At 40.8% G+C, this 24,996-nt stretch overlaps 2 protein-coding genes across 2 annotated transcripts; both read left to right on the plus strand.

Moving 5' to 3' along the window:
• Positions 1–8,305: 8,305 nt before the first annotated feature.
• On the plus strand, positions 8,306–16,265 carry LOC107147528 (olfactory receptor 6N1-like). The gene is made up of 2 exons (XM_048810208.1): positions 8,306–8,761; positions 11,658–16,265. Exon 2 carries the CDS (start codon positions 11,663–11,665, stop codon positions 12,605–12,607), a length of 945 nt encoding a protein of 314 aa, XP_048666165.1. The 5' UTR covers positions 8,306–8,761; positions 11,658–11,662; the 3' UTR covers positions 12,608–16,265.
• A 3,572-nt stretch (positions 16,266–19,837) lies between these two features.
• On the plus strand, positions 19,838–22,007 carry LOC107147529 (olfactory receptor 10C1-like). Its single transcript, XM_015492035.2, has one exon. The coding sequence runs from the start codon at positions 19,919–19,921 to the stop codon at positions 20,861–20,863; it is 945 nt and encodes a 314-aa protein (XP_015347521.1). The 5' UTR covers positions 19,838–19,918; the 3' UTR covers positions 20,864–22,007.
• Positions 22,008–24,996: the final 2,989 nt, after the last annotated feature.

Genomic DNA, 24,996 nt, shown 5'->3' on the forward strand with positions numbered 1-24,996 from the left:
TTGCCTGCAGTTTCTTCCTTCTCCCTTGACCTCGTGACCTACCTCAGCACTTTTCCATATGGCCCTGTGTGGTGTGACGCACCCTCTCCTCTTGTGAACTGTAACCAACAAACTATCTTCCTAGTGGCATTTGTTTCCTGATCCGTGGGCCTTACTTTGCCTCAAATTTCTATTAGTATAAGGATCTTAAATCACACTAAATCTTGTATTAGGGGCAGGCTCATTTGGAAGGTTTTAGGGCAGAACCAGTTCCTTGCTTCTTCTGTCCTCTTATGGTGGTTGGCAGCCCATGATTTATAGGCACATCCCTCCAGTCTTGGAAGCCAGTATGACCGATTTGCCTCCACTGTGTCTTTATTTCACTTTCTCCTCCAGTTGTGCTTCAATCTCTCCCTGACTTCCTCTTAAATGGGCATCTGTGATGGCACGTAGGGGCCACTTAAAAATATTTTTTTTATTTCTCTAGGCTTCATTACATCTACAAAGATCCTTTATAAGAATAAAGTAACATTCACAGGTTCTAGGGATTAGTACATGCACATGCCTCTGGGAACCGTTCTTCACCTACCGCAGATCCCATTCCTAAATTTGAGAAGGAAGATCTTCCATAGTATCAACCCTCCCCTACGACCTTTCTCTATAGCTTCCACATGTTGTTTTCTTATCAAAAACATCTTACCATCCTCAGTGTAAGCCATGGTCACAAAAAACAAAATGAGAAGAAATACGACCCTGGGGATAGAAGACTGGAATGATGTGGTCACAAAGAATGCCGGCATCCACAAGAATTTGAAGAAGATGAGGAATGGGCTTTGCCCTTGGATTCCAGTGAGGACCTGGCCCTGCTGACATCTTGATTTTGAACTTCTGGGCTAAATCTAACAAAATATGTATAATACCTACATGAAGAGAACCAAAAAATATGATGGGAGAAATCATAAAAGAAGTAAATAAACAGAATAAATAGATAGGTGTTCCGTGTTCATTGACAGAATCCAGTTGTCAAGTGTCCTTGCTTTCTAACTTGATATGTAGATCCGATGCAATCCCAATCAAATACCAGTAAGTTATTTTGTGGATGTTAATACTTTTCATATTTTTTATTCAGTAAATTGAAGGAGTACAGCAATATTTTGATGTATTCAGAGTTAAGTGATTATGTGATCAACAAGTAACATATCCATCATGTCATAGAGTTACTTAAAAATTTTTTTTTGGCAAAGGCCTTATAGTGTTCTAAATGACAATAGGAAGAAATATTTATATCCTTGGGTATGATCACTCCTTAACTATAACATGAAGGGTTACTGTTAAAGATAACAATGTGTTATAGGTATTATGACATGTATTAAAGTAAAATATTAAAAATAAGAATAAAAGGAGAGCATGCAATGAAAAATAAAAAAAAAAATAGGCAAAGATATACAGCCAGGTGTGGAGGTGAACACTGCAATCCCTGCAACTTGGCAGGAGGATCTCAAATATGAGGCCAACCTCAGCAATTTAGCAAGACTCTAAGAATTTAGCAAGACCCTGTCTCAAAATAGAAAATGAAAAGGGCTGGGTGTGTAACTCAGTGGTAGAGCCCCCACTGGGTTCAATTCCCAGTACCAAGAAAATTTAAGAAATTTAAAAAAATGAAAAATAAAAATATAGAGAAAAAAAGATGTATGGGTGACAAATAAATGTGTAAAAATGCAACATCTTATGTCACTAGGTAATTTCAAGTTAAAACAATGAAATACCACTACGTACCAAATGGAATGCCCAAAATCTGAAACACTAACATCATCAAATGCTCATGAGAGCATGGAGCAATAGGAACTCTCATCCAATGCTGGTGAAGGTGCAAAACTGGTGCATCCTCTTTGGAAGATAGTATGGCAGTTTCTTATAGAATTAAACATATTATAACTGTATTCCAGTAATTGTGCTCCTTGGTCTTACCCAAAGAAATTGAAAGCTTATGCCCACATTAAAAATAACTGTAAAAAATGCTTATTGAAGCTTTATTCAGAATTTGGAAGCAATCAAAACATCTTTCAGTTGTTAAAAGGGTAAGTAAACTGTAGTACATCCAGACAATGGAATATTATTCAGTTCTAAAAGGAAAGAGCAATCAAGCCATGAAAAGACATGGAAAGTTGTGCACCTTAAATGTGCATCATTAAGTGAAAGAAACTAATCTGAAAAGGCTCTGTACTGTGTGATTCCAAGTATCTGTTATTCTTCAAAGGTACAAGTACAGAGACAGTGAACCAATCAGTGGTTGCCATGTACTTAGAAGGGGAGTAATAGGTGAAAGCAGATGATTTTTAGAGAAGGGACACTACTCAGTATGATACTAGAATGGTGCATTCATGTCACAATACATTTGTTCAAGTTCACAGACTGTGTAAAACCAACATAAATTATTGATCTGGGGTGATAAAAATGAATCAATATTGGTCAAATGTTCATTGATTGTAACAAATGTATCTCTCTGGTGGGAGATGTTTATGATGGGGGAGGTGGTATCTATGGGAACAAAGAGCATATAGAAACTGTCATTTCTGTTTAATTTTGCTATGAACTGAAAACTACTCTAAAAAAAGGAGTTAAATTGGCTTTACTGTGCAAATTAAAACAACACCGAGATTCCATCTTACTCCAGCTAGAATGGCAATTATTAAGAATACAAGTAACAGTAGATGTTGGTAAGGATGTGGGGAGAAATGTACATTCATACATTATTGCTGGGACTGCAAATATATGCAGCCACTCTGGAAAGCAGTATGGAGAGATTCCTCAAAAAAAACTGGGAGTGGAGCCATCATTTGTCCCAGCTATCCCACTACTTGTTATACAAACAAATTATTTGCATCACTTTTGATGCATCAGTTTTTATAGCAGCACAACAGCTAAGCTATGGAGCCAATCTAGGTGCCCTTCAACAGATAAATAAATAAAGAAAATGTGATATATATATATATATATATATATATATATATATATATATATACTACTCAGCCATTAAAAAGATTGACTTTGTGACATTTATCAGTAAATGGATGGAGACTATGATGCTAAGTGAAATAAGCCAATCCCCCAAATCCAAAGACTGAATGTTTTCTCTGATATGTGGAAGCTAACTCACCATAAGGGGTGGTGGAGGGGAAGAAAAGAAGTTCAGTGGATTAGACAAAGGAGAATGAAGGAAAGGGAAGGGGGACAGGAAAAGGAAATACAGTGGAATGAATCTGATATAACTTCTATGTAAATACATGAATACACCACAGTGAATTTCACCATCATGTATATCCACAAGACTGAAGTCCAGAGTAGAATAAGATATATTCCATGCTTGTATCCAAATGGATTCTGCTGTCGAGTATAACTAAAATGAATAAATGAATGAATAGAATTTTTAAATGCACTAAACTTTACAATTGATGATTTGCATAATGGGAATTAAAACCTAAGGTTTTTGACTGTGTTCAATTGTTATATTATACCAACACTAAAAGTTGCATTTGTGATTTTTATTTTTTGGTATCCTTTGAGAGTCATGAGAAAAGATATTATGTATGTGTATAAGCAAGCAGAGATAAATAGACAGGCAGAGGAACAGAGCTATTTTTTTTTTTAATTTTCTAAAAGGAAACTAGAGTTTGCTTTCCTAAAAACTGACAGTTATTTTATAACATGTTTTAAAGAACAAACAAGTTGAATTCATATGGTTTATAACCCTGTGTTTGTGTTTTTCTTTCTTTCTTTTTTTCTAAGTAGGAGTCAGGCTGTCTTGATACTGTTACCCTGATATCAAAATGTACTTATTTTAGTCAGAATTGTATTGTATTCCACATCATTTGTCATAGTTCAAAAATGTGCAGTTCAATGTCACCAGAGAATTCATAAAGTCCAATCTCTTTATTTTACATATTAAAAAGAAAGTGACCAAAATTTGCTATGTGCTTTGTATAAATATATCACAGTGAGTCTCATTTGTGTGTGCAATTATAATGCACCAATATGAAAAGAAAAGAAAATGGGAGGAGGGAAAAGTAAAACTAGAGGAAAGGGATCAGAGGAGGGAGGAGAAGGGAGGAGGGGCGGAGTCCTGGGAATGAAAGGGAGCAAATCGTGTTAATGTCGTCTATGAATGTGTCACAAAGAGCCCACCCTTATGTATGATTTTAATGCATTAATAAAAACATAATTAAAAAAAATGTTGAGGTCAGAGCAGGTATATGACCCATTCTGCCAGAGCTGGTTAGTGGCAGAGCCTAACAAGAAACTTAGGCCTCCTGTCAATGTGGGAAATGAACATTCGGTTCAGGCAAACTGTCCTGAACAGGCCTGGGGAAGGGATTCTGTAACAACGATATCTACAGCAGTTTCTTTCCCATCTTGGTCTGCATCCCCATGTTCCCAATTAGCAGTAATTGAAGGAGCCTCTCCAAGGCTCCCCACTCCTCATGTACGGGGTGGTCTCCAAAGAGAAAATGCTGATAATTACTGAAGTTGAGGCTGTGCGTCATTAGCAGGCACCAGGTTCCTCCTGGGAATCGTTCCCTGGCCTCTCTGGCTTCCCCAGGCACTTACTACTTGTTTGCCTTCTCATTAGCAAACTTGTTAGCACTTCACTCGGTTCCCCTGAGTTGCTCAGAAGAAAAGTTTTGTGGGAGGATTTCCTCACCTGGGTAGGTCTGGCTCTCCTGCTTCCTCCTGAGACACGAGGCATCAGATCTTCCAAACAGGCTATTTGTGACAGTGACAGTTCAGTAACGGGGCCGATGCTTCTCTTCATGACTCAAAGGAAATAGAAATGAGCATCTGAGCTGGCTAGGGATATGGAAGTTCAATGCAACTGCCTGAGTTTAACTGGGAAGGAGAAAACTGTGTTTTGGACACAGTGCTCACAGATTTGCAGGCTCATTGCAAGCTCTTGGACCTTTGAGCAGAGGTGACCTTGCCTTCTAGGTTCTCCTCCCCAGGAATAGAATTTCTACACACTCTCTATATTATTACAGTTGTTTAGTGCTCACCAAGAACTCTCATATTTTAGTGATATCTCTCCCCTGAGGCAAGAAAGGAAAGGGTACATGTTATTGTTCCTCCTCGTTCAAATAGAAGCCCGCGGCTTTAGAATTACCTAGAACAGAGACTGACCGCCCTGATAGGGGACTTTTTAGCACTTCTCAGTTGAGATCATGCAAAATGACTTTCAAGTTTGTCCAGTCTTTCACACCATTCAAACCAATCATCAGTAATGGAAGGCAACATCTATCTAGTCTCCATGAACAACTTTACATTCCAGCAGTAATACCACTTATTGAGTGCCCACTAAAGTTGGAATATGAATGAGGAAGCTGAGACCAGGCAATGTGACATGTCTAGTATCACAGAGAAAACCATGGCCCTACTGCTCAAGCCCAGATGACGGCAGTGGGAAGAAGACTCTACACAAGGAATATAGAGAAGGTAGAAAGTGGGTGCATAATAGTGACAGCTCAGAGTGAAGAAGGTACATAAAGCACAGTAAACGGGAGGCTCAGAGACACTATGCTCAGCAAATGTCAGAATTCCATCGTCACCCTGGTGTTACCTTCCCCATGTGTCCAGATCTACTAAAGAAACTCTCCATCCTCAGTTTGCTGAAGTACTGAGTTTCTGAATCAAATGTGGTAAAAACAACACCCAGTCTAGCACGGGGTCTCAGACCATGTCCCTATTTCTCCATTCTCTGCCCCTTGCCTCTAGAAAGAATTGCAAAGTTTTGATTTCTGAACCCATCCTCAGTTCCTGGAACTGAGCCTGTCTGCCTAAGGCCCTCGTTGTGTTGAGTCTTTCCATGGGGCACTCGATTGCATTATCCTGTCAGAAGGAAGCCATATCTGTGTCTGCCACAGGAGGCTGACCTCCTGCTTGCTTTATTCCTTCACACTGGTTCATCTTTACCACATAACCCAGCAAGAAGCAGACCCAACTTTCTTTCAGAAAGATCAAAACTACTGTGGAAATCATCTGATCCTATATTTTCTGAGAAACAAACAACAGCCTTAACAGAATAATATGTATAGTAGATAAGTACAAGGCAGAAAATATATATAGAGGGCTGGGGATGTGGCTCAAGCGGTAGCACGCTCGCCTGGCATGCGTGCGGCCCGGTTTGATCCTCAGCACCACATACAAACAAAGATGTTGTGTATGCTGAAAAAACTAAAAATAAAAAGAAAAAAGAAAATACAAATAGAAAGTTTAAACGGGGACTTAAACCCTTAGCAATTTCTGTGTCCTCTTTGCTTTCCCGGCTCCCCCCATCAATTCTCTACTGAGATAATTTAATACAACTCTCTACTTTTCTGAAGAGTAAACTGAGGATCCGGGGGATAACATGATCTGCCAAAAGATGAGCGAGCTAGCTCGTTAGTGGCCAAGACACACCAGAACATGGCAGAGACAGATCATTGTGTGAATCTTGACTAGTACTGATAAAAGTGTCTTTTAAAATTTTCATTTATTGGCTCAACAATACATTTTTGCTGCCATGACATGCGACAAGGTCATTCAGGGTCATCCCAGTTGAATTTGGGTAGAATGAAATAATTACACAGACAGAAAGAAGATATCTTTTTATTAGGGTATGGTGACAGCTCTCAACCTTAGGGGTCCATTGGAAAGAGAAAGAGCACACCCTGAACCCTGGTTTTATTGGGGGAGGTTGTTTGAAAGAACATTGCATCCATATAAGGCAGAGGGGTAATGTTACAAGGGGCAGCCCACTCCCATTGGGTACCGCCCACTCCCATTGGGTACTGCCCACTCCCATTGGGTACCGCCCACTCCCAAAGCTATGCTCCTCTGTGGAGCAGAGATGGGGATCCACCTGCTTCGAGGTCAGGAAAGCCAGTCTCTACATTTCCATTGCTCAAAGCTAGGGGGCGCTCAGCTCCCGACATTTGCTTTTTCTATTTCTGGCTTGTGCCAATGATATTCAGCTCCTTTAATGTCCTTATAATTCTTTATGCCTTTACAATCTTTATGCCTATGTATCTTTCTATTTTTATGCCACCTTTATATCATTTTGACCTTGATCCTTTTTTATAGAGACGATCATCTAAAACTGCACACAATGACTATTTCTGGTCTTGCTGTAGAGACGTGGATTGAACCACAAATCCCTTCCAGATGGCGAGATGACCTTTGCAAGACTTTTTAAGTCTCATTCCATGCCCACAACATGAGTAGCCGGCCATGGATGACTGCCCACACTCCTCCATCTCAGGGACTCTTGGTCTAAGTTTGCAACACTTCTTCAAGAGCAGGACCTGAACTAGGCTCAGATAGGTAAGATCTGAATCCAAACAGACCTCCTGCTTGCTTTCTTCCTTCACACTGGTTCAGCTTTACCGCATAACCTAGCAAGAAGCAGACCCAACTTTCTTTCAAAAAGATCAAAACTACCCTGGACATCATCTGATCCTATATTGTTGGATCCAAATCCAAGTTGTGTATGATTCTGAGCAAAATCTTAAATTCTCTTTCTTATATTTAAAAAGGTTACCAGGAACTCCATGGTCCTATAAAAATGAAAGGAAACAAGACACGCAACATTCCTGATTCTGTTCCTAACACCTCCCACAGCTCCTAAATAGTAGTAAGTTTTCTTACTCCTGGGGCAGGACAGCCTAATGGTTAGAAAAGAGACTTTGAAGTCTGTCTCCTTGGTTCAATCATTATCTCTATCACTTTCTTGTTATAAGGCCTTGAATTATTCACTTAGCTTTCTGCTTTTCAGTTTCTTCATGTGTGACATAAAGGCAATAAAATCATTTTTCAGAGAAATCTCATGAGGGTTAAATTAGTATATACATGTAAAGCATAAAAAGCAGTAAGTGTTCCACATAAGATACACATTACTTGAAATTTTTGCATTTAAATTTCTATAATAGAAATTCATGCCTTGTGAATTTTTGTCATCTGCAGGTCAGGAGAATTGATAATAATCCAAATAAAAAATCCCCTCTGTAGCCAGTTGTCTAAAATCACCCTGAGAGATCCTGTGTGTTTTTCCCTGACTTTGTGAAATTGATATTATCCCTTAATATATAGATTTTGGACCCCCTATTCGCCTCTTTCGGTCCTCCTACACTGCAGTTTGCTCGACCTGTCTTTAGGTGTGTGTGGTTGTGGGGACAACATAATACTACTTGACAGCAAATGTTCTGAGGACAATCCAAAGAAAGCACTGGCAACAGTATGAGTCACATAAATCAGTACTGTGGACTGTGGACTACGTGCTGAGCTTGCAGAATTTCACAGTCCTTCTGCAGAGACACAAGGAGTCCATACAGCTCAAGGTAACATGTATATACGGTTTAGATCTGAGGTGTCTCATGTGTGAAGATATTGGTCCTAAAGCAGCACTGTTCAGAGATGGAGCTTTGGGGGAGGTGAGGGGATCACAAGGGCTCTGACCTCCTCAGTGGGCTATCTATTGATAACTGAGGGAACTACTTGTAGCTGACGCCAACTATGGGTAGTGGGCCATGGTGGGAGGAAGTAGGTCTCTGGTGGTGTAACCTGGAAAGATATTTCTTTCCCCCAATCTCTTCCTCTTTCTTTTTCACTCTCTGCTTTCTGGTTTCTATGATCTGACCAGCTTTCTTCCTCCCCTCCCTTCACCATGATGTTCTGCCTCACTCAGTCCCCAACAATGGAACCTGTCAACCATCAACAGAAACTTCTGAATCCATGATCTAAAGTGAATTTTCCACCTGTAAGTTGTTTTTATCAGGCATTTTTGCTTTGTTTTGTTTTGGGGTTTTTGATACTGGGAATTAAACCCAGGGGCACTTAACGACTGAGCTAAATCCTCAGTCTTTTTATGTATTTATTTTAAGACAGGGTCTCACTGAGTGGCTTATGGCCTCATTAAGTTTCTGAGGCTCACCTCAAACTTGTGATCCTCCTGCCTGGGCCTCCCATACAGCTGGGCTTACAAGCATGTTTGACTGCATTCAGCTTTTCTCAGATGTGTGTCACAGCAGTGAAAAGCTAACAGCACAATATCCTCACCATTGATTCCCAGTACAACGTCCAGCGTATTTATCCATTTATGAATGAACAGAGTCCAGGATTACAGAGATAAACAGAGACAGAGTCTAGACAAATAGAGACTAAGCACCCTTCCTCTAACCCCACCAGAGGTCATTCCCTTTCTCACACTTCAGTTTGCCCAACACATCTCCTTTTTATTCCCCTTTGTGCTCTTTTATTCTCTGCAAACTTCTGAGCCCTCCCCCCCCCTTTTTTCCAAATCTTCCTCAGGACAGAGCTTCTCAACAAATGCAGATGTTAGGTGGCTGAACTACTCATCTCCCTGCCCCTCCCCCTTTGAGTGACTGTCCAGGGCCTGAGGAGGGAATGAAAAGCTCTGAGGCAGATTCCATTTGTAAGCGAGCAGCCTTTCTGTTCACCTCCGTGTGCCACACAAATGTCATCCTTTTTTTAAATTTGTTATGATGAAAAGAAGTGGGAAGCAATATATCAATGTGACACTGTGTGCCACGGACTGAATGTTTATGTCTCCCCCAAATCCATCTGTTGAAACCTAACCTCTCGGGGGATGATGTTTGGAGGTGGGTCCTTGGGAGGTGAGAAGGCTGTGAGGCTGAGCCATCATGAACAGAGTTGGTGCTTCTACCAGGAGACTCCAGGGAGCTCCACTGCATGTGGTCACAGCAAGAAGATGGCCATCTGTGAATGAGAAAAGGGTCCCTGCTAGACACGGACCCTGGTGGCACCTTGATCTAGATTTAACAGCCTCCAGGAATAAATTTATACTGTTTATAAGGTATCCAGTCTGCGGTAGTCTGTCATAGAAGCCTGAATAGACTAAGATAGGATAGATGCCCCTGGTCTAACTCTGTGACTCTTTCCTTCTTCCATGTTGATATCAGATTTATCACTCCTGAAAAAGAACGATTGCATATGCATATATATGTATATCTATCTATCTATCTATAATTCTATATACAGACAGACACACATTTACATCATAAACTCGGCAGAAGCATCAAAGTTATATTCTTGCATCTAGGATTTTCATATAGTTTGCCATCCAAGTACAACCTAAATATTTTTAAGGCTGAAAAAGGACCGTTCATAGTTATACTGGAACAATAGGCACTGATCAGAACTGTCTTCAGAAAACCACAAGTCTCTTATGGAAGGCGATAGGCCTTGTTGCAGAGAGGAGAAAAGTCATGTGAGAAATAAAGCTGGTTTGCTTCACTCCCATGAACCCCATATCCTGCCCCAGAGGGACCCCTTAGGGAGAGCAAGTCACACTCGGTAACTCTAGGGAACATAAGACAAGGAACTTTTGAGAACGGAGCATTTCCAGGAGCTGAAATGTCAATAGCCAGGGATAAAAGGGATGGCAAGGAGAATGCCACAGGTCCTGATGCCATCCAGTGTTCAGGCAATGGGCAGGAGGGTGCAGAAGAGATGAGAGGAGCTGAAGAAGACTAGGAGGGTGCTTTGAACTGTCCTGGGTGAGCCTTGTTAGGGTGGGGGAGGGAAATTCAAAAGACATTGCTGTTGATGCTACCCTAAAGCCAATACTCACTCTTCAGTTACCCCAAAGAGCATTAATTTGTCTGTGTTGTGCCTGGTGTGGTGGCAGGTCCTTAGGAAGCTGAGGCAGGAAGATTTTAAGTTCAAGAGCAGCCTGGGCAATTTAGGGGGCTGGAGATATGTAGCACAGTGGTAGAGCACCCCAGAGTTCTATCCCTAGTACTGCCAAAGGAGGAGGAGGAGGAGGAAGAGGAGGAGGAGAAGAAGAAGAAATAATCATCTATGTTGTAAGAGTTTTAAAAAGAACTGATTAAATCTTTTTGGTTTGTTTTGGAGGAGAGGAAGCTGAGGTTGAGTGAGAAGTTCCTCAACTCAGTGCTTATTGCTAGTGTCAGAAAGTTCATGCAGCCAATCTCCAGTTTCAGAGAAGGATCTTTCTTGTTTGGGGCTTCTAACTCATGTTTTTCTCTTTGAGAATTTCTGGTTCTTTGAGAGTCACCTTTTAGAAGGTGTAATGTGACTGCTGGGTGAATAATCATGAGTTACCATGGAGATGAGAGGTCAGGGATCATACTTCAGAGCTTCTGGAAATCTTTCATTTCCTTGATCTTCTCCCAGTCCTCACCAAAATAGTCTATACACTCAAGACAGGCTTCCTGAAAGAGGCCCCAACAGTCACTGTTAGCTGACTTTTCTCCCTTCACCCAGCCCAATTTTGCAGGTTCATTTATTGTTGGAACTATGGGAGGCATAATAGCAGAAGGTTCCTCTCTTTCTCTTCTTTTATTGCATAGTGATGTAGGGGAGAAATACAGTTGCTTAAATCTCTGGAGCCAAATAATACAACACAGAAAGGAGAAACAGGGATCAGGAGGCTTTGTGTCTATTTCCAACCCTGGCACATACAAACACTATGAAACTGGACAAGCATGCACCTCTGGGCTGCAGTTCCTCCATCGCAAAGTGATGACTTTACTGGATATTTTCCAAGTGCTTTCAAGTGCTCAAAATTGTCCCTGGCACTAGGAATATTTTCTGAAGACAGGAAGAAGGTAGATGTTACTTATTTTTCTGTCTTGACCCTTCATTCCTAGGAATCATGGATCATGTCAATCACAACTGGGCCCAAACTTTCATCCTTGCTGGTTTTACTACCACTGGGACACTACGACCTCTTGCTTTCTTGGGGACCCTATGCATTTATCTCCTCACCCTTGCAGGGAACTTATTCATCATTGTCTTGGTAAAGGCAGATTCTGGACTGTCCACACCCATGTACTTCTTCATCAGTGTCCTCTCTTTCCTGGAACTCTGGTATGTCACCACCACGGTGCCCACACTGCTGCACACCTGGCTCCACGGGCCCTCACCCATCCCGTCGGTCGCCTGCTTCCTCCAGCTGTATGTCTTCCATTCCTTGGGCATGACTGAGTGTTACCTGTTGGGAGTCATGGCGCTCGACCGCTACCTAGCCATCTGCCGCCCACTGCACTACCACGCACTCATGAGCAGACAGGTACAGCTGTGGCTAGCAGGGGCCACCTGGGTGGCTGGCTTCTCAGCTGCGCTTGTGCCAGCCAGCCTCACTGCCACTCTGCCCTACTGCCTGAAGGAGGTAACCCATTACTTTTGTGACCTGGCACCGCTAATGCGGTTGGCATGTGTGGACACCAGCTGGCACGCTCGGGTCCATGGGGCAGTGATTGGTGTGGCCACTGGATGCAACTTTGTGCTCATTATAGGACTCTATGGGGGCATCCTGAGGGCTGTGCTGAAGCTGCCCTCCGCTGCCAGTCGTGCCAAGGCCTTCTCCACCTGCTCCTCCCACATGACTGTAGTGGCACTGTTCTATGCCTCGGCCTTCACAGTGTATGTGGGCTCCCCGGGGAGCCGTCTCGAGGGAACCGACAAGCTCATTGCTTTAGTTTACGCCCTCCTTACTCCTTTCCTCAACCCCATCATCTACACACTGCGCAACAAAGAGGTGAAGGAGGCGGTGAGGAGGGTCACTGACAGGCTCAAGACTGTTTTGAGGGGACCCTGATGATCTCACCCGGCATAATCCAGATTCCGGGTAACTGGGCAAATCAGCTGTTTGGTTAATCAATCATCTGGTCTGAGTCAGTAAACGATAACATAATCAATCTGATTATTAGGTCAAAAAAATACTGCAAACTCCAAACTGATCTAAGGTGGCCCATGTAGGTAGAGAGGAGATAAGGTCTCTGATTTCTTCCCAATTGAATAGGGGAAGAAATGCCACAGGGAGGAAAAAAACATGGGGTCCTGGAGCAAATGTTGAAAGCTGAGTGATTGACTTAGAGGGTTGTGGAATTCTGAAAGAAAGAAGGCCAACTGAAGCAGGGAGTCGCCAGTTTAGTCGAGACAAGAGTTCTAGAGGAGGATGAAAAGGGTCGAAGCCAATTTGGCCAAAAGGAGACTAAAATTACAACTTGTATGAAGGTTTAGATGTGCAGCGGTGAGCCAGGGGTAGAAGCCATTTAGCTGGTGGAGTCCAGTGATCCTGAGATGTGGAGTGACCAGGGTCCGCTTCCTAGGGGACAGAACTATCTGGACAGATGGCTGGGAGCTAGAGATGATAACGTACTGTGTTGTGGGACAAGGGTAGGGAACTGAAGAATGTTGTCAGGGTTCTCTTTCACAATCAGGGAGTTCACATTAAAACAGGACTTGGAGCCATATTTTAAGATCAGCAGTGAACCAACAAAAAGCTTTATGAGTCTTACCTGTGAATAAAAAGCAGAGATAAGGACCCAATTCTCAGATCACACACTACTTTTTTATTTCCCCAGTTTCTCCAGCTTTCCTCTACTGAGCAGAGTTTTGGAATCACCGATTAAATTCAACCTTCATACTTTAATAATGTGTGAATTTAAATCACCAAATACCTGCCAAAGGATGCTCAGATAATCAATGTGAAAGGCAGAACAGAACACTGGGTGCCGTAGGGATCTTGAACACTGTTGTTCATTTTTCTCATTCTTATTTATCTCACTGCTTAAAAAAATCAATTCTTTTTTTTTTAAATGCCTGCCCTAAGTCAGAAACAGTAACTGTTGCTTCAAATACATTTTAATTTAATCTTCATAATATTCCTCTGAAGAAAGAAGAATGATTCCAATATTTACCTAATGAAAAGAGAAATATTACTGGAATTGCTGTAAAGAGACGCAGATTCCACTTTAAATCTACTCCAGATGGCTGAGTGACCTTGGCAAGCCTCACTTGGCCTCTGTCTGCAATGTGAGTGGCTGGCTGTGGATGACTGCTCACATTCCTTCCAGCTTAGAGAGTTTCTGTTCTCTGATTGCAACACTTCTTAAAGGAAGCAGGGTGAGAAAAATGAAGAAGATCTGAGTATTGAGAACAAGAGAGGATTTGTTGTTTCAAACCCCAGTATTGCCATTATTTTACCTATTCGATGCTGGACAAGCAAACAATATAACTTTCCTTTGACCTTAGTTTTTCTTTTTCTTTAGAAACATCTATGAGAAAATCTTCTAAAATTATTTGAAATAGCAATATTAAGTGTTTAGTAAACAATTAGCCTTATTTTTTTCTCAGAGTGGTGTGGTGGTTAGAGAAGAGACGTTGAAGCCTTTCTGTCTGGGTTCAGACAGTAATTCTACCACTAACTGTGATCTTAAGCAACACATTGAACTTCCCTGTGTCTCGGTTTCCTTATCTGCAAAATAGGCAGAATAATAGAATTTTAAGTGCCATGTAAATATCAATCATTATTCAAATGTTTTCCACATAGGTTTCTGTAGTGGGATCTATTTCCTTAAGAATGCTTAGTTTTACACATATCTCACTTTTGTGCTATGTGTGAGGCTGACAGACCTGGCACTAATCCAAATGATGCTTCTCATTTTGACTTAAGCATCCAGCATCATTTTTTTTCAGTCTCCTTCTGCTTTCATGAAGTCTCTGCCACTTTGCTAAATTCTAGGTGCAATTTTCCATTCTGTTGCCTTCTAAATCTCTTGCTTTGGGGCTTCAGTTCTGGCTGTCTTGCACCACAAGTTCCTCCAACGACTTTTCTTTGTTTTCCAGGAGTGGCTGTGAGCACAACAGGAGTTCTGTGGTTTCCTGTGGTAGCAGCACTAAAGAATGGCTGGAAACTGCCTGCCCTTGCAATGGCTTGGGTCACAGTAATTGATAGCTCCGTGAGCCCTATCTCTGTGGAGTCTGTACCCTGTGGCAAGCCTGGGACACTTATACTTCTACTGTGGGGACATAGTGTCATGCAGCAACTCAGGGCAGTAGGTACCACACCGTTGGTTTCTAGCACGATGCTTACCATTCATTCATATGAACAATGAATGAATGAATGGATGGATAAACTCTTAAGGGTGGAATGACTATGGCAGATATGAAGTTCTCCTATAACTTAAATACCAGGACAAGATCTCTTTTAGAAACCCATTCATAACCTCAAAGTCCCCTTGCCTTTCATTCTACAATCTTTTTATTTCTTAAGGGTTTTCTAGGTTTTGCTCTTTGGAATAGAAAGTTTAGGTCATCCTTAGCACAGAGATTCTCAGCATACATAAATGACATGTATGCAGAGTTGCCACTTCTCCCATGGTGACATCCAAATTGTGATTCTGGTAGGACAAAAAACTATAAGAAGCCAGGACTAAATGGTGGCACCATCACACCATTCCCTCTGCACTGGCTTTAAGGCTGACATTGTCATATGGTGTATTTAAATAGTCTGTAGTCTAAATCCTAGGATGTTAAAGAGCAAAAGGAGGTGCTATTAATGAGTGCCCTGGAAGACAGGTCCCAGAGTGTCTCACACAATGACATATGGCCACAATACATTACTTCTTACAAAGTTATTTAAAAACACAATTATTTGTTCAGATAATTACATGCCTAAAGGGTCCCCAAATCAAAGCAATCCAACAGTATCTACAAAACACAAGTCTTGCTCCATCTCTCATATCTATCTGCTCCTTTGTATCCTTACCTAACCCCGAGAGAGGCCACCTTTCCCTGTATGATTACTGTTTTTCTTTTGCAAAATTCAGAAGAGGTGAATATTTCATCCTCCATTATTATTCATAGGCTCTTTAATATATACTTTGCTTTATCCTTATTTTTCATTTTCTTAATTGGAAATATTAGAAATAATTCTCCTTCTCCTCCTCCTCCTTCTTCTTCTCCTTCTCCTTCTCTTTCTCCTCCTTCTTCTTCTCCTTCTCCTTCTCCTTCTTCTTCTTCAGACATTACCCCCCCTCGCATGAAAAAATAGCTCCATAGCACTCCATTGTGTTTAATTTAACTAATACTTCATGTAAGGAGTCTTGTTTTGCTTCTGGTCTTTGGCTATTAAAAACGACATTGTTAAGAATAACCTTGTATGTGTATAATTTCATACATATGTACATAGAAATTTCTAAAAGAGGAATTCCTGGATCATAGTGCACGTATAATTTGGGTAAATATTCTTCAAAAGCAATTATATAATTTAGTTCTTCCATCAAAAATGGATAAAAAGATACATTATATCTCATTGTAGTTTTAAATTTCAAGTCTATCTTATGTGTGAGGTGGAAATTTTGTCTTATGTTGAAAAAAACTTATTTTTTGTGTAATTGACTTAATTTGAGAGTCAGCCTCACCTACTCTGCATGGCAATACAGTAAATGTCATAGGAAAAGTACAGTGTTTTGTACATCTTACCCCAGGTCCTAGAATAAGGCCTGGAGCAAAAAAATATAATTGAAAAATCATATTAAATAAATGAATGATTGTGATTTTCCCTGTTTCTCACATTATTTTATTGGTGCTTCATATCATTTTTAATCTTTAAGTTGTGTTATAAAATAATGTATTACATATAAATATAGCACATTAAAATGTTTACATGAATGCATTTCTAAAATCCCCTATAATCTTAATACTTGAAAAAATTTCACATCTATTGTTTTTTAATTTCTAATAAACATACATTATTTTTTCATATTTTAGCATGTCAAATCCTGCTTTTTTTCCCTAAAATTTTTAATATACATAATAGAAGATGTCATCTTGCTCCCAAATAATGAATGAATTACCTGATAGAGATATCAGGATTTTTTTTTCTTTTAGTACTGAAGATTGAACAGTATCTCTTATTATGAGAGATTGTCTTGCTAAGCATCTGATAATGGCCTTGAACTTAAGCTCCTCCCACCTTACCCTCCCAAGTAGCTAAGATTACAGGTGTGCACCACCATGCCTGGCTAGGACTTGTTCTTTCTGCTTGTTTCATTCCTGATACAGAGTAAACACTGAGTTAAGTACTCTTATAGGCAAGACATGAGAGGGACCAAGAACTTTCTCAACTACACCAGGAGCACACGTGGAAGCCTCAGTCCTTAAATACATATTTCTCTATAACTGATTCTGGAACATGTCTATGATTCTATGTCAGGAATTTATATTAGATTAATATTCTTCTGAGAGACATAGTGCATGGGAATTGTAGTCTAATCAGTTAATACCAAGCCATCCAAACATACAAATGTAGAATTACATCCAGATATATAAGCGATATGAAAAGTCTGTCTCAGACTTTCACACAAGAGAAAAGTACAAGTATAAAAGTTTATAGAGGAATAAAAGCAATATTAATGTGGCCACTCTGAGCACAGCCTAACCATTTATTTGAAGAGTCTAGAGAGATGGCTAACCTATGCAGATTCAGGAAATAAGGATAAAATCAAGGAGTGTCTTGGTGTTTGGGGCCACGAGAGAGACAGTCATGTAGTGAGTGGTGCTTGCAAGTATCTATCCCAGAGAATGGTTAGGTATTTCGTAGGAAGTGGGGTACAGGCTCAATGCTGATTAAGGCTGAATGAGAACCAGATTGTCAAAATATTTAAGAAAGACTCTTCTTATTCTGAAGTTACTTCTGCACTTCCACAAGCAAATACCCTCCTTTCTTTTGGCTCAAAAACTTCCACCTCTTGCAAGAAGCTTTTCCAGTTTAATCTCAAGACATGCAATATTTTCATTCCATTTAATAGGATGTGCTTGTTAATCTTTTATAGTTACCTTCTTGCCTTAAATGTATTCAGCGACTGCCTTATGCCCATCTGCCTCTAAAATTTTTTTAAAAATTGGATCTGTAAATGATTCAGATACCTAATTCTAATAGATAAATGCCATTATTCTATTATTTATCTGAACTTTCTATTCATTCAAGTATGCATTGAGAGATGGTACCCAGCTGAGATCAAAGCTCACATGTTAATCCAAGATTTTTGATGAGAATATTGAGAATTATGGATATTGAAAATATAGATATAAGTGATTGTGAAACAGTAGCTTATTCTCACGAGGTCTTCCAGGGTAAAAATAATGATGGTGGTCGAAAAAGTAATGGTAGCAATCTTGCTGATGGAGACTTTAAACACTGCAATTAGAACAGTGTTTTAACTATTCAATAAGCAATGATCAGAACAATGAATAAACGAGGTGAACTCAGTGGAGGTGGGTGCTGATAAGAAGATGAAGATAGAGATGATCAGCACAAAAGTAATGGTGGCACCTAAGGAGTTAATTGTGCAGGGAGATTAGTAGTGTTGGCTGAGAAATCTCCTTGCAAAGAAAAACTTCAAGAAGATGAAATCGTTTCTGGGGTGTCCAAGGTGTTATTCTCCCTACATGCACAGGGATATCAAGTTGGATTTTCCTCTTTAATGAAAAGCTTGATGATGACTGCAAAGCTTCTAGTGGCCCAGAAGAGGCCATGTCCCTGGGATTAAATTCCAGAATCCAAAAATGAGAACTGCGAAGCTGAAACAAGTCATTGGAGAAATAGAGTTCATCTCTGTCATTTCTCTGTGCCCAACTTCTGGCCCCAGAGGGACCAATACTGAGAGGTAGCCTTAGCGACTGCAGAGAGCCCCTGGGAGACCCACATTTCCAGGAACATGAAATATAATGAGGGAAGCATTGGGGTAGAGAGGATGCTAAGGAGCATGCAACAAGTTATATTGTTATTAAAACAGTCAGGTAATGGGCAATGGAGGTGCAGATGATACGAGCATATCTGAAGAAGAGAACCAGGGGGTGGTTTTAACCTTTTCCACATATGGTCTGTTAAAGTGTGGGAGTAAAACTCCAGGGATATTGACGCAGACCACACATCTCCATGCTAACCTGATAAGCATTTTTCAATGACTTCAGAGAATCACAGACCTAACGGGTTATAAAGGGCTTTATAAAATACCTATTTAAACTTCTTCATTTTAAAGGAAGTTGAATAAAGAGGGGAGAAATGGTCAGGCCCAATATTCATTCTGAGTCAGTGGCAGAACAAGTTTGGAAAAACAATTCCCAAAAGAATGCTTGCTTTGTTTCAGCCCTTCTTGGCCTACATCATATGGGTCTTACCTCATCAATTCTCTGCTCTTCCTATCCCCTTTAGAATTCCCGATGCATGTGTCCTTTGAGATCCTTCCTTAAAATATAGCCTGTCTGCCCATTGATTCTTCATCCTGTTCTGCAGTTCTGAACTTGAAATGATCCCACAGACTCCTATTTCTTTTTTTCCAATCTCCTCCTCCTTCAGCCTTTTCTTATTTGGTGGGGGTGGGTGGGTACCGGGGATTGAACTCAGGGGCACTTGACCACTGAGCCACATCCCCAGCCCTATTTTGCATTTCATTTAGGCACAGGGTCTCACTGAATTGCTTAGCGTTGTGCTTTTGCTTTGAACTTGTGATCCTCCTGCCTCAGCCTCTTGAGCTGCTGGGATTACAGGCGTGCACCACCACACCCAGCTTCCTTCAGCCTTAATGAGAACATAGTTGAGTTCTAGAGAGACTCCCCACCAAAAAGCCTTAGCAATGACATCTTGTCTCCTTCCCCCAGTTCAGTGTGGCCAGTTGTTGGCTATAGCATATAGAATGGGTGGATATCTTAAAGAATCTTGGTAATTTTCATTAAGGACTATAGGATGATAAGCAAGAGAATTTTCCTCTCTCTCTCTCTCTCTCTCTCTCTCTCTCTCTCTCTCTCTCCTTTCTTGGTATAGAATGTGGAAGAAAATCCTGGGGCAGAGACTCTGGTGCCCTAGCTCTTCAACAGGACAAGTGCTGAATTGTGCATCAAGGGATCCGAACTCCCTTCATACTGATAGCAAGGGATATTGAATAAGTTTTTTCTATTTCTAACATTCAGTTTCTCTTTTACAAAGTTGGAAATCGTTTTGATAATATGTAAAATATTTTTCTGTACATATATTCTATTTTTGAGGTTCTGAAGAAATTTCTTAAAAGGAGGAATCCTAAAGTCCTACATCTTCTACCCTTTACCCCTCATTCCGAGAATCATGGATCATCTCAACCTGACTTGGACCCAGACTTTCATCCTTGACGGTTTTACTACCACTGGGACACTACGACCTCTTGCTTTCTTGGGGACCCTATGCATTTACCTCCTCACCCTTGCAGGGAACTTGTTCATCATTGTCCTGGTTCATGCAGATTCTGGACTGTCCACACCCATGTACTTCTTCATCAGTGTCCTCTCTTTCCTGGAACTCTGGTATGTCAGCACCACGGTGCCCACACTGCTGCACACCTGGCTCCATGGGCGCTCACCCATCCCGTCGGTCGCCTGCTTCCTCCAGCTGTATGTCTTCCATTCCTTGGGCATGACTGAGTGTTACCTGTTGGGAGTCATGGCGCTCGACCGCTACCTAGCCATCTGCCGCCCACTGCACTACCACGCACTCATGAGCAGACAGGTACAGCTGTGGCTAGCAGGGGCCACCTGGGTGGCTGGCTTCTCAGCTGCGCTTGTGCCAGCCAGCCTCACTGCCACTCTGCCCTACTGCCTGAAGGAGGTAACCCATTACTTTTGTGACCTGGCTCCACTAATGCGGTTGGCGTGTGTGGACACAAGCTGGCACACTCGGGTCTATATTACAGTGATTGGCATGATTAACACATGTGATCTTGTTATCATTTTAGGACTCTATGGGGGCATCCTGAGGGCTGTGCTGAAGCTGCCCTCCGCTGCCAGTCGTGCCAAGGCCTTCTCCACCTGCTCCTCCCATATTATTGTGGTAACGCTCTTCTTTGGATCTGCCTTCATTGTGTATGTTGGGCCACCTGAGATCCGAGCTGAGGGCAGAGACAAACTCATCGCCTTGGTGTACACTTTTCTTACCCCTTTTTTTAACCCTATCATTTATACTCTTCGTAACAAGGAGGTGAAAGAGGCTGTTAGGAGGGTCATCCAGAGAATGAGGACTGTATTGAAGACACCCTGAGGTCCTTTAAGGTTATAGTTCATCCATTTGGTAATTGTAGGATTTAATTGATTAGCCAAGGAAACCAATTAATTATTCAAATACTCTGTGAAATGTATAATTAAAATGGATTGATTCTTGGATTAGGGCAAATTAAGAAATATAGAGGGAGGAGAAACATAGTCCCTGGATCTACTAATAGGGGAGAAAGACCACATAAGTGAAGAAATAGCAAAACCAATAATTAGAAAGAAACACAAATTTCTAGGTAGACAGAGTTTGGGTTTGTGCTGAGAAAATTTGAAGAACCGACATTGACTCTGTGGTTGTAATCAAGACTGGATACTTAGGATCAAGAAGGTTGTAAGTGAGATTAACTAAAAGAAAAATATACGGACACCTGGGATAAATGTTCAGAAATGGACTGAACATGAAAAGAGTGCCCATAAGAATATGAAGTCGAGTGTTCTCGGGTGATCTCATAGGAAAAGACGTTTTAAGGTGGAGAAGAGAATTTGTCTAACAGGACACTGAAGACAAAGATGCTCAGTATATTGGTGGTCTGAACTGAGCTATAGATATCCATCTTGTACTTTGAATTTGAAATAAGTAAGTCAACCAGGAAATATCATCAATGGAGTCCCCTGTGTGCAAAAATTGCTCGAGGAACCAAGAGAATATGTTAAAAAAAAAAAACAAAAACAGGAACACTTTCTGTTTTCAAGGAGCTGATCATCACTGTGTTTTAAGGAAGCAATTGTCTCACTCTTTCTCTCTCCAATCTCCCACTTTCTTCCCTACACACACACACACACACAGACACACACACACCCCAGTAAGCAACAGTCGCAACACGTTGCCTAACACCAGGAAATAAACTGAAATTTTACTCTATGCTTATCTGCAATAACAGGTATTGGCTGGAAGGGAATGAGGGGGAGAAAAGTGAGTCTCACAGTTTTACTCAGACATTTTCCTCAAATTTTGGAATCCTCAAACCCTGAGCATCCAGGTGATACTCGTCTGAAGGGTCTCTTCAGACCAGAGGTAGCTTTGAAAGATCTTCCTAAGATTGTCCCGGGATAACATGACTATAACCCTACTGAAAATACAACACGAAAAAAACCAAACAAACAAATAAAACCCTCATTTCAGGTAAAAACTATACAGTACTTTTTCTTCTTTGCCACCTTTTTTAGTGATGGTGAGTAGGTTTGTGTTTCCTATTTTTGAATAAGTTCTCAATTTGAGTTTTTTTCTGTCATCTAGCCCAACTATGGACTACGTGGGTCCTATATAATGTGAAACAAATTTCAATATTATAAAATAATAAAAAGCAATCTTGTGGAGAGATAAACAGTAATAGTAGATGGGAAAACTAACTGGGATTCTTTCCTTTCCCACATGAAAGCAGTTTTTTCTTTTGTGGTGAGAAGAGGCTCCGTTCAAGTCTCAGGTTAAACCAACACATTACTTTTGAAGTTTCCCTTTGAGCAAACTCCATAGTTACTGAATACCACCAGGAAGTCACTGAATCATTAAATTTTTTATTTGGACAGCATTTAAGATGTTGACTCATTTAACCATCTGACTCAAACGGCTCCATAACTGCATAATAGAAAACTAAGGTAAGAGGTAGGAAGTAACAACAGTTCCTCAGCAATTTCAAAACAGACTGGGAATGGAGTAGCAACCAGGTTTTCTACCCGCTTTCTTTTGTTATGGTTTGGATATCACGTGAGCCTCAAAAAGTTCACGTTAGGCAATGTGGCAGTGTTCAGAGGCAAAAGGGTTAGGTTATGAGAGCTGCAATCCCATCCCACTTGATGGACTAATGATGCGAACAGATTACTGGGTGGTAACTGTAGGCAGGTCAGGCCCAGCTGGAGGAAGTAGGCCACGGGGGCAAGCCCTAGGGGATTTTATTTTGTATTTTTTCTTTTTTGGGGGGGAGGAGGGAGATTATATCTTTGAGTTGTTAATGGACCTTTCCTTTATTTATTTATATGTAGCACTGAGAATTGAACCAGTGCCTTACACATGCTAGGCAAGCACTTCACCACTGAGCCACAACCCCACCCCTTTCTCCGCTTCTTGACTGCTCAGAGGTGAGCAGTTTCTTTTTACTAGACTCCTCCACCATGATGGGCTGTTTCTCCTCAGGCCCAGAGCAATGGAACCAGAGGGCCGTGAACCAAAGCTCTGAAATGGTGAGCCCCAAAGAAGCGGTTCCTCCTCTAAGTTGTTCTTCTAGTCACATTAACAAGACGAAACAAAGAAACACACACGTATCATTATAATATGTGGTCTCAATTGTGTTTTCTTCTTTCTTCCTCCAGAGGCAGCAAGCTTGTGACACTGAGCACCACAGGGCAGCAGTGGGAGGAGTGAATTCCAGGAGTCAGAGACTTCCCTGGGGGGTCTATAGAGCACCCTCCATAGAGTAACCCTCATCCCGGTGGCGAACGTGGCCTGCCATGGGATTTTCCAAGGCTTGCCTGTCGCCTTTCTGCTGACAGCCCCCAGCCTCTCCATTTCCTTTCTGGAAGTAGGACTCACCTCCATACTTCACAGAATCATCCCCTGCTTTTGCCTGATTTCATGATGCCTGCTGACATGGGGATCCCTGACTACACAGGCATACACTTATAATTGAAGATTACACGTTCAGTTTCTCATTAAATCTCCCACAGCAGGAAAATGGACAAATGCCTTTGCAAAATCAGTTAGTAGGTAAATACTGAACTCATCCAAAACATTTCAGTCTACTGAGAAAGAGGAAAGAAGGAGAACATTTTTTTAAAACCAGAGGATCGAACCATGCTGACCGAGGCTTGACTCTCCCTACCACCCCCCGACAATTGTTTTGTTAATGTGGGTTTTACAGAACCTATATGAATCCAGAATCAGAATACATCTATCTTTCACTTAATCTTTTACTTAAATGTAGGCTATTAAAGAAAATTTCTTCTGAACATAATTTGTTTGAGCCTGTGGAGTAATTATTGAAAAGGTATTTTGCTATCTACAGTCATGAAAGTCTAAAATTAATGCCAATGCTTTATAGATCACTGATTTAGTTCTTTAACTCACTTATTAAACAAGTTGCAAAACTTTCTTCAAATACGAGGATATTGATTAGTTGTGGAATAAATAAGGCCCAACAAATCACCTGAAATCTTCTCAGGTAAAACTTAACTATGAACAAAAATTTTTATTTTAAGGAGACTGTGCAATTCAGATTTGCTAAATTAGAAACTTTCAACTGGGTGATATATTTACTATTATTATTATTATTATTAGGGGGATGAACGCGGGGGTGCTTTACCACTGAGTTACATCTCCAGTCCATTTTATTTTTTATTTTGTGAAAGGGTCTCACTAAATTGTTGAGTCTGGCTTCAATCTTGTGATCCTTCTTCCTCAACCTTCCAAGTAGCTGGGATTACAGGTGTGTGCCACCAAGCTCAGCTAGCAATCTGTGCTTTGATATGCTCCAAGACGATTTAGATGTAGTCATGAACCGGCTGGGGATGTGCCTAATCAGACTGGTGAGACTGGAAGAAGAAATTGCACATGCAAAGCCCAGTTATTGGTTCTGCTCTGCCTAGGAGCCATCCAACCCTGGCTGCGTGCATTACTCCATCTTGCCACAGCAAGAACAGAACGTCTTTGGTTTTCAGTACTGCATAGTAATTGGGTGGAAGAAACAAAAGGAAAAATAATATGCCTATTCTCATAGTAATGTTTGAAATACCCCCACTGAGTAGTTAAAATATCAGGCAGATAAATCATAAGTAAAAAGATAAAATATTTGAGGGCAATAATTAACCAGACCCACCTAACAGAAGTATACAGAATACAGATCTACATCAAGCACAAGTGAAATTAAATGGTAGGCCATAAAACGAGTCTCAACCCAGTCAAGCGAATTAATAATATTAATTTTATGTAGATCCTTGCTTCAAATAATGACATAATTAAATTGAGACTAAAAACTAAATAATAAACTTAACATGTCTATTTTCTTGATATTTAAAAAAAAAAATCTTCTCCGTTCCTGGAAATAAGAAAGTCCTGACAATACTAATAAAAATAAAAGGGAGAGATGAGTAAAAAAAAAAATTAAACAGATTAAGAATGAAAATTGGTTA

The sequence above is a fragment of the Marmota marmota genome, unplaced genomic scaffold (genome assembly GCF_001458135.2).
Source record: "Marmota marmota marmota unplaced genomic scaffold, marMar, whole genome shotgun sequence".
NCBI classification, from domain to species: Eukaryota; Metazoa; Chordata; class Mammalia; order Rodentia; family Sciuridae; genus Marmota; species Marmota marmota.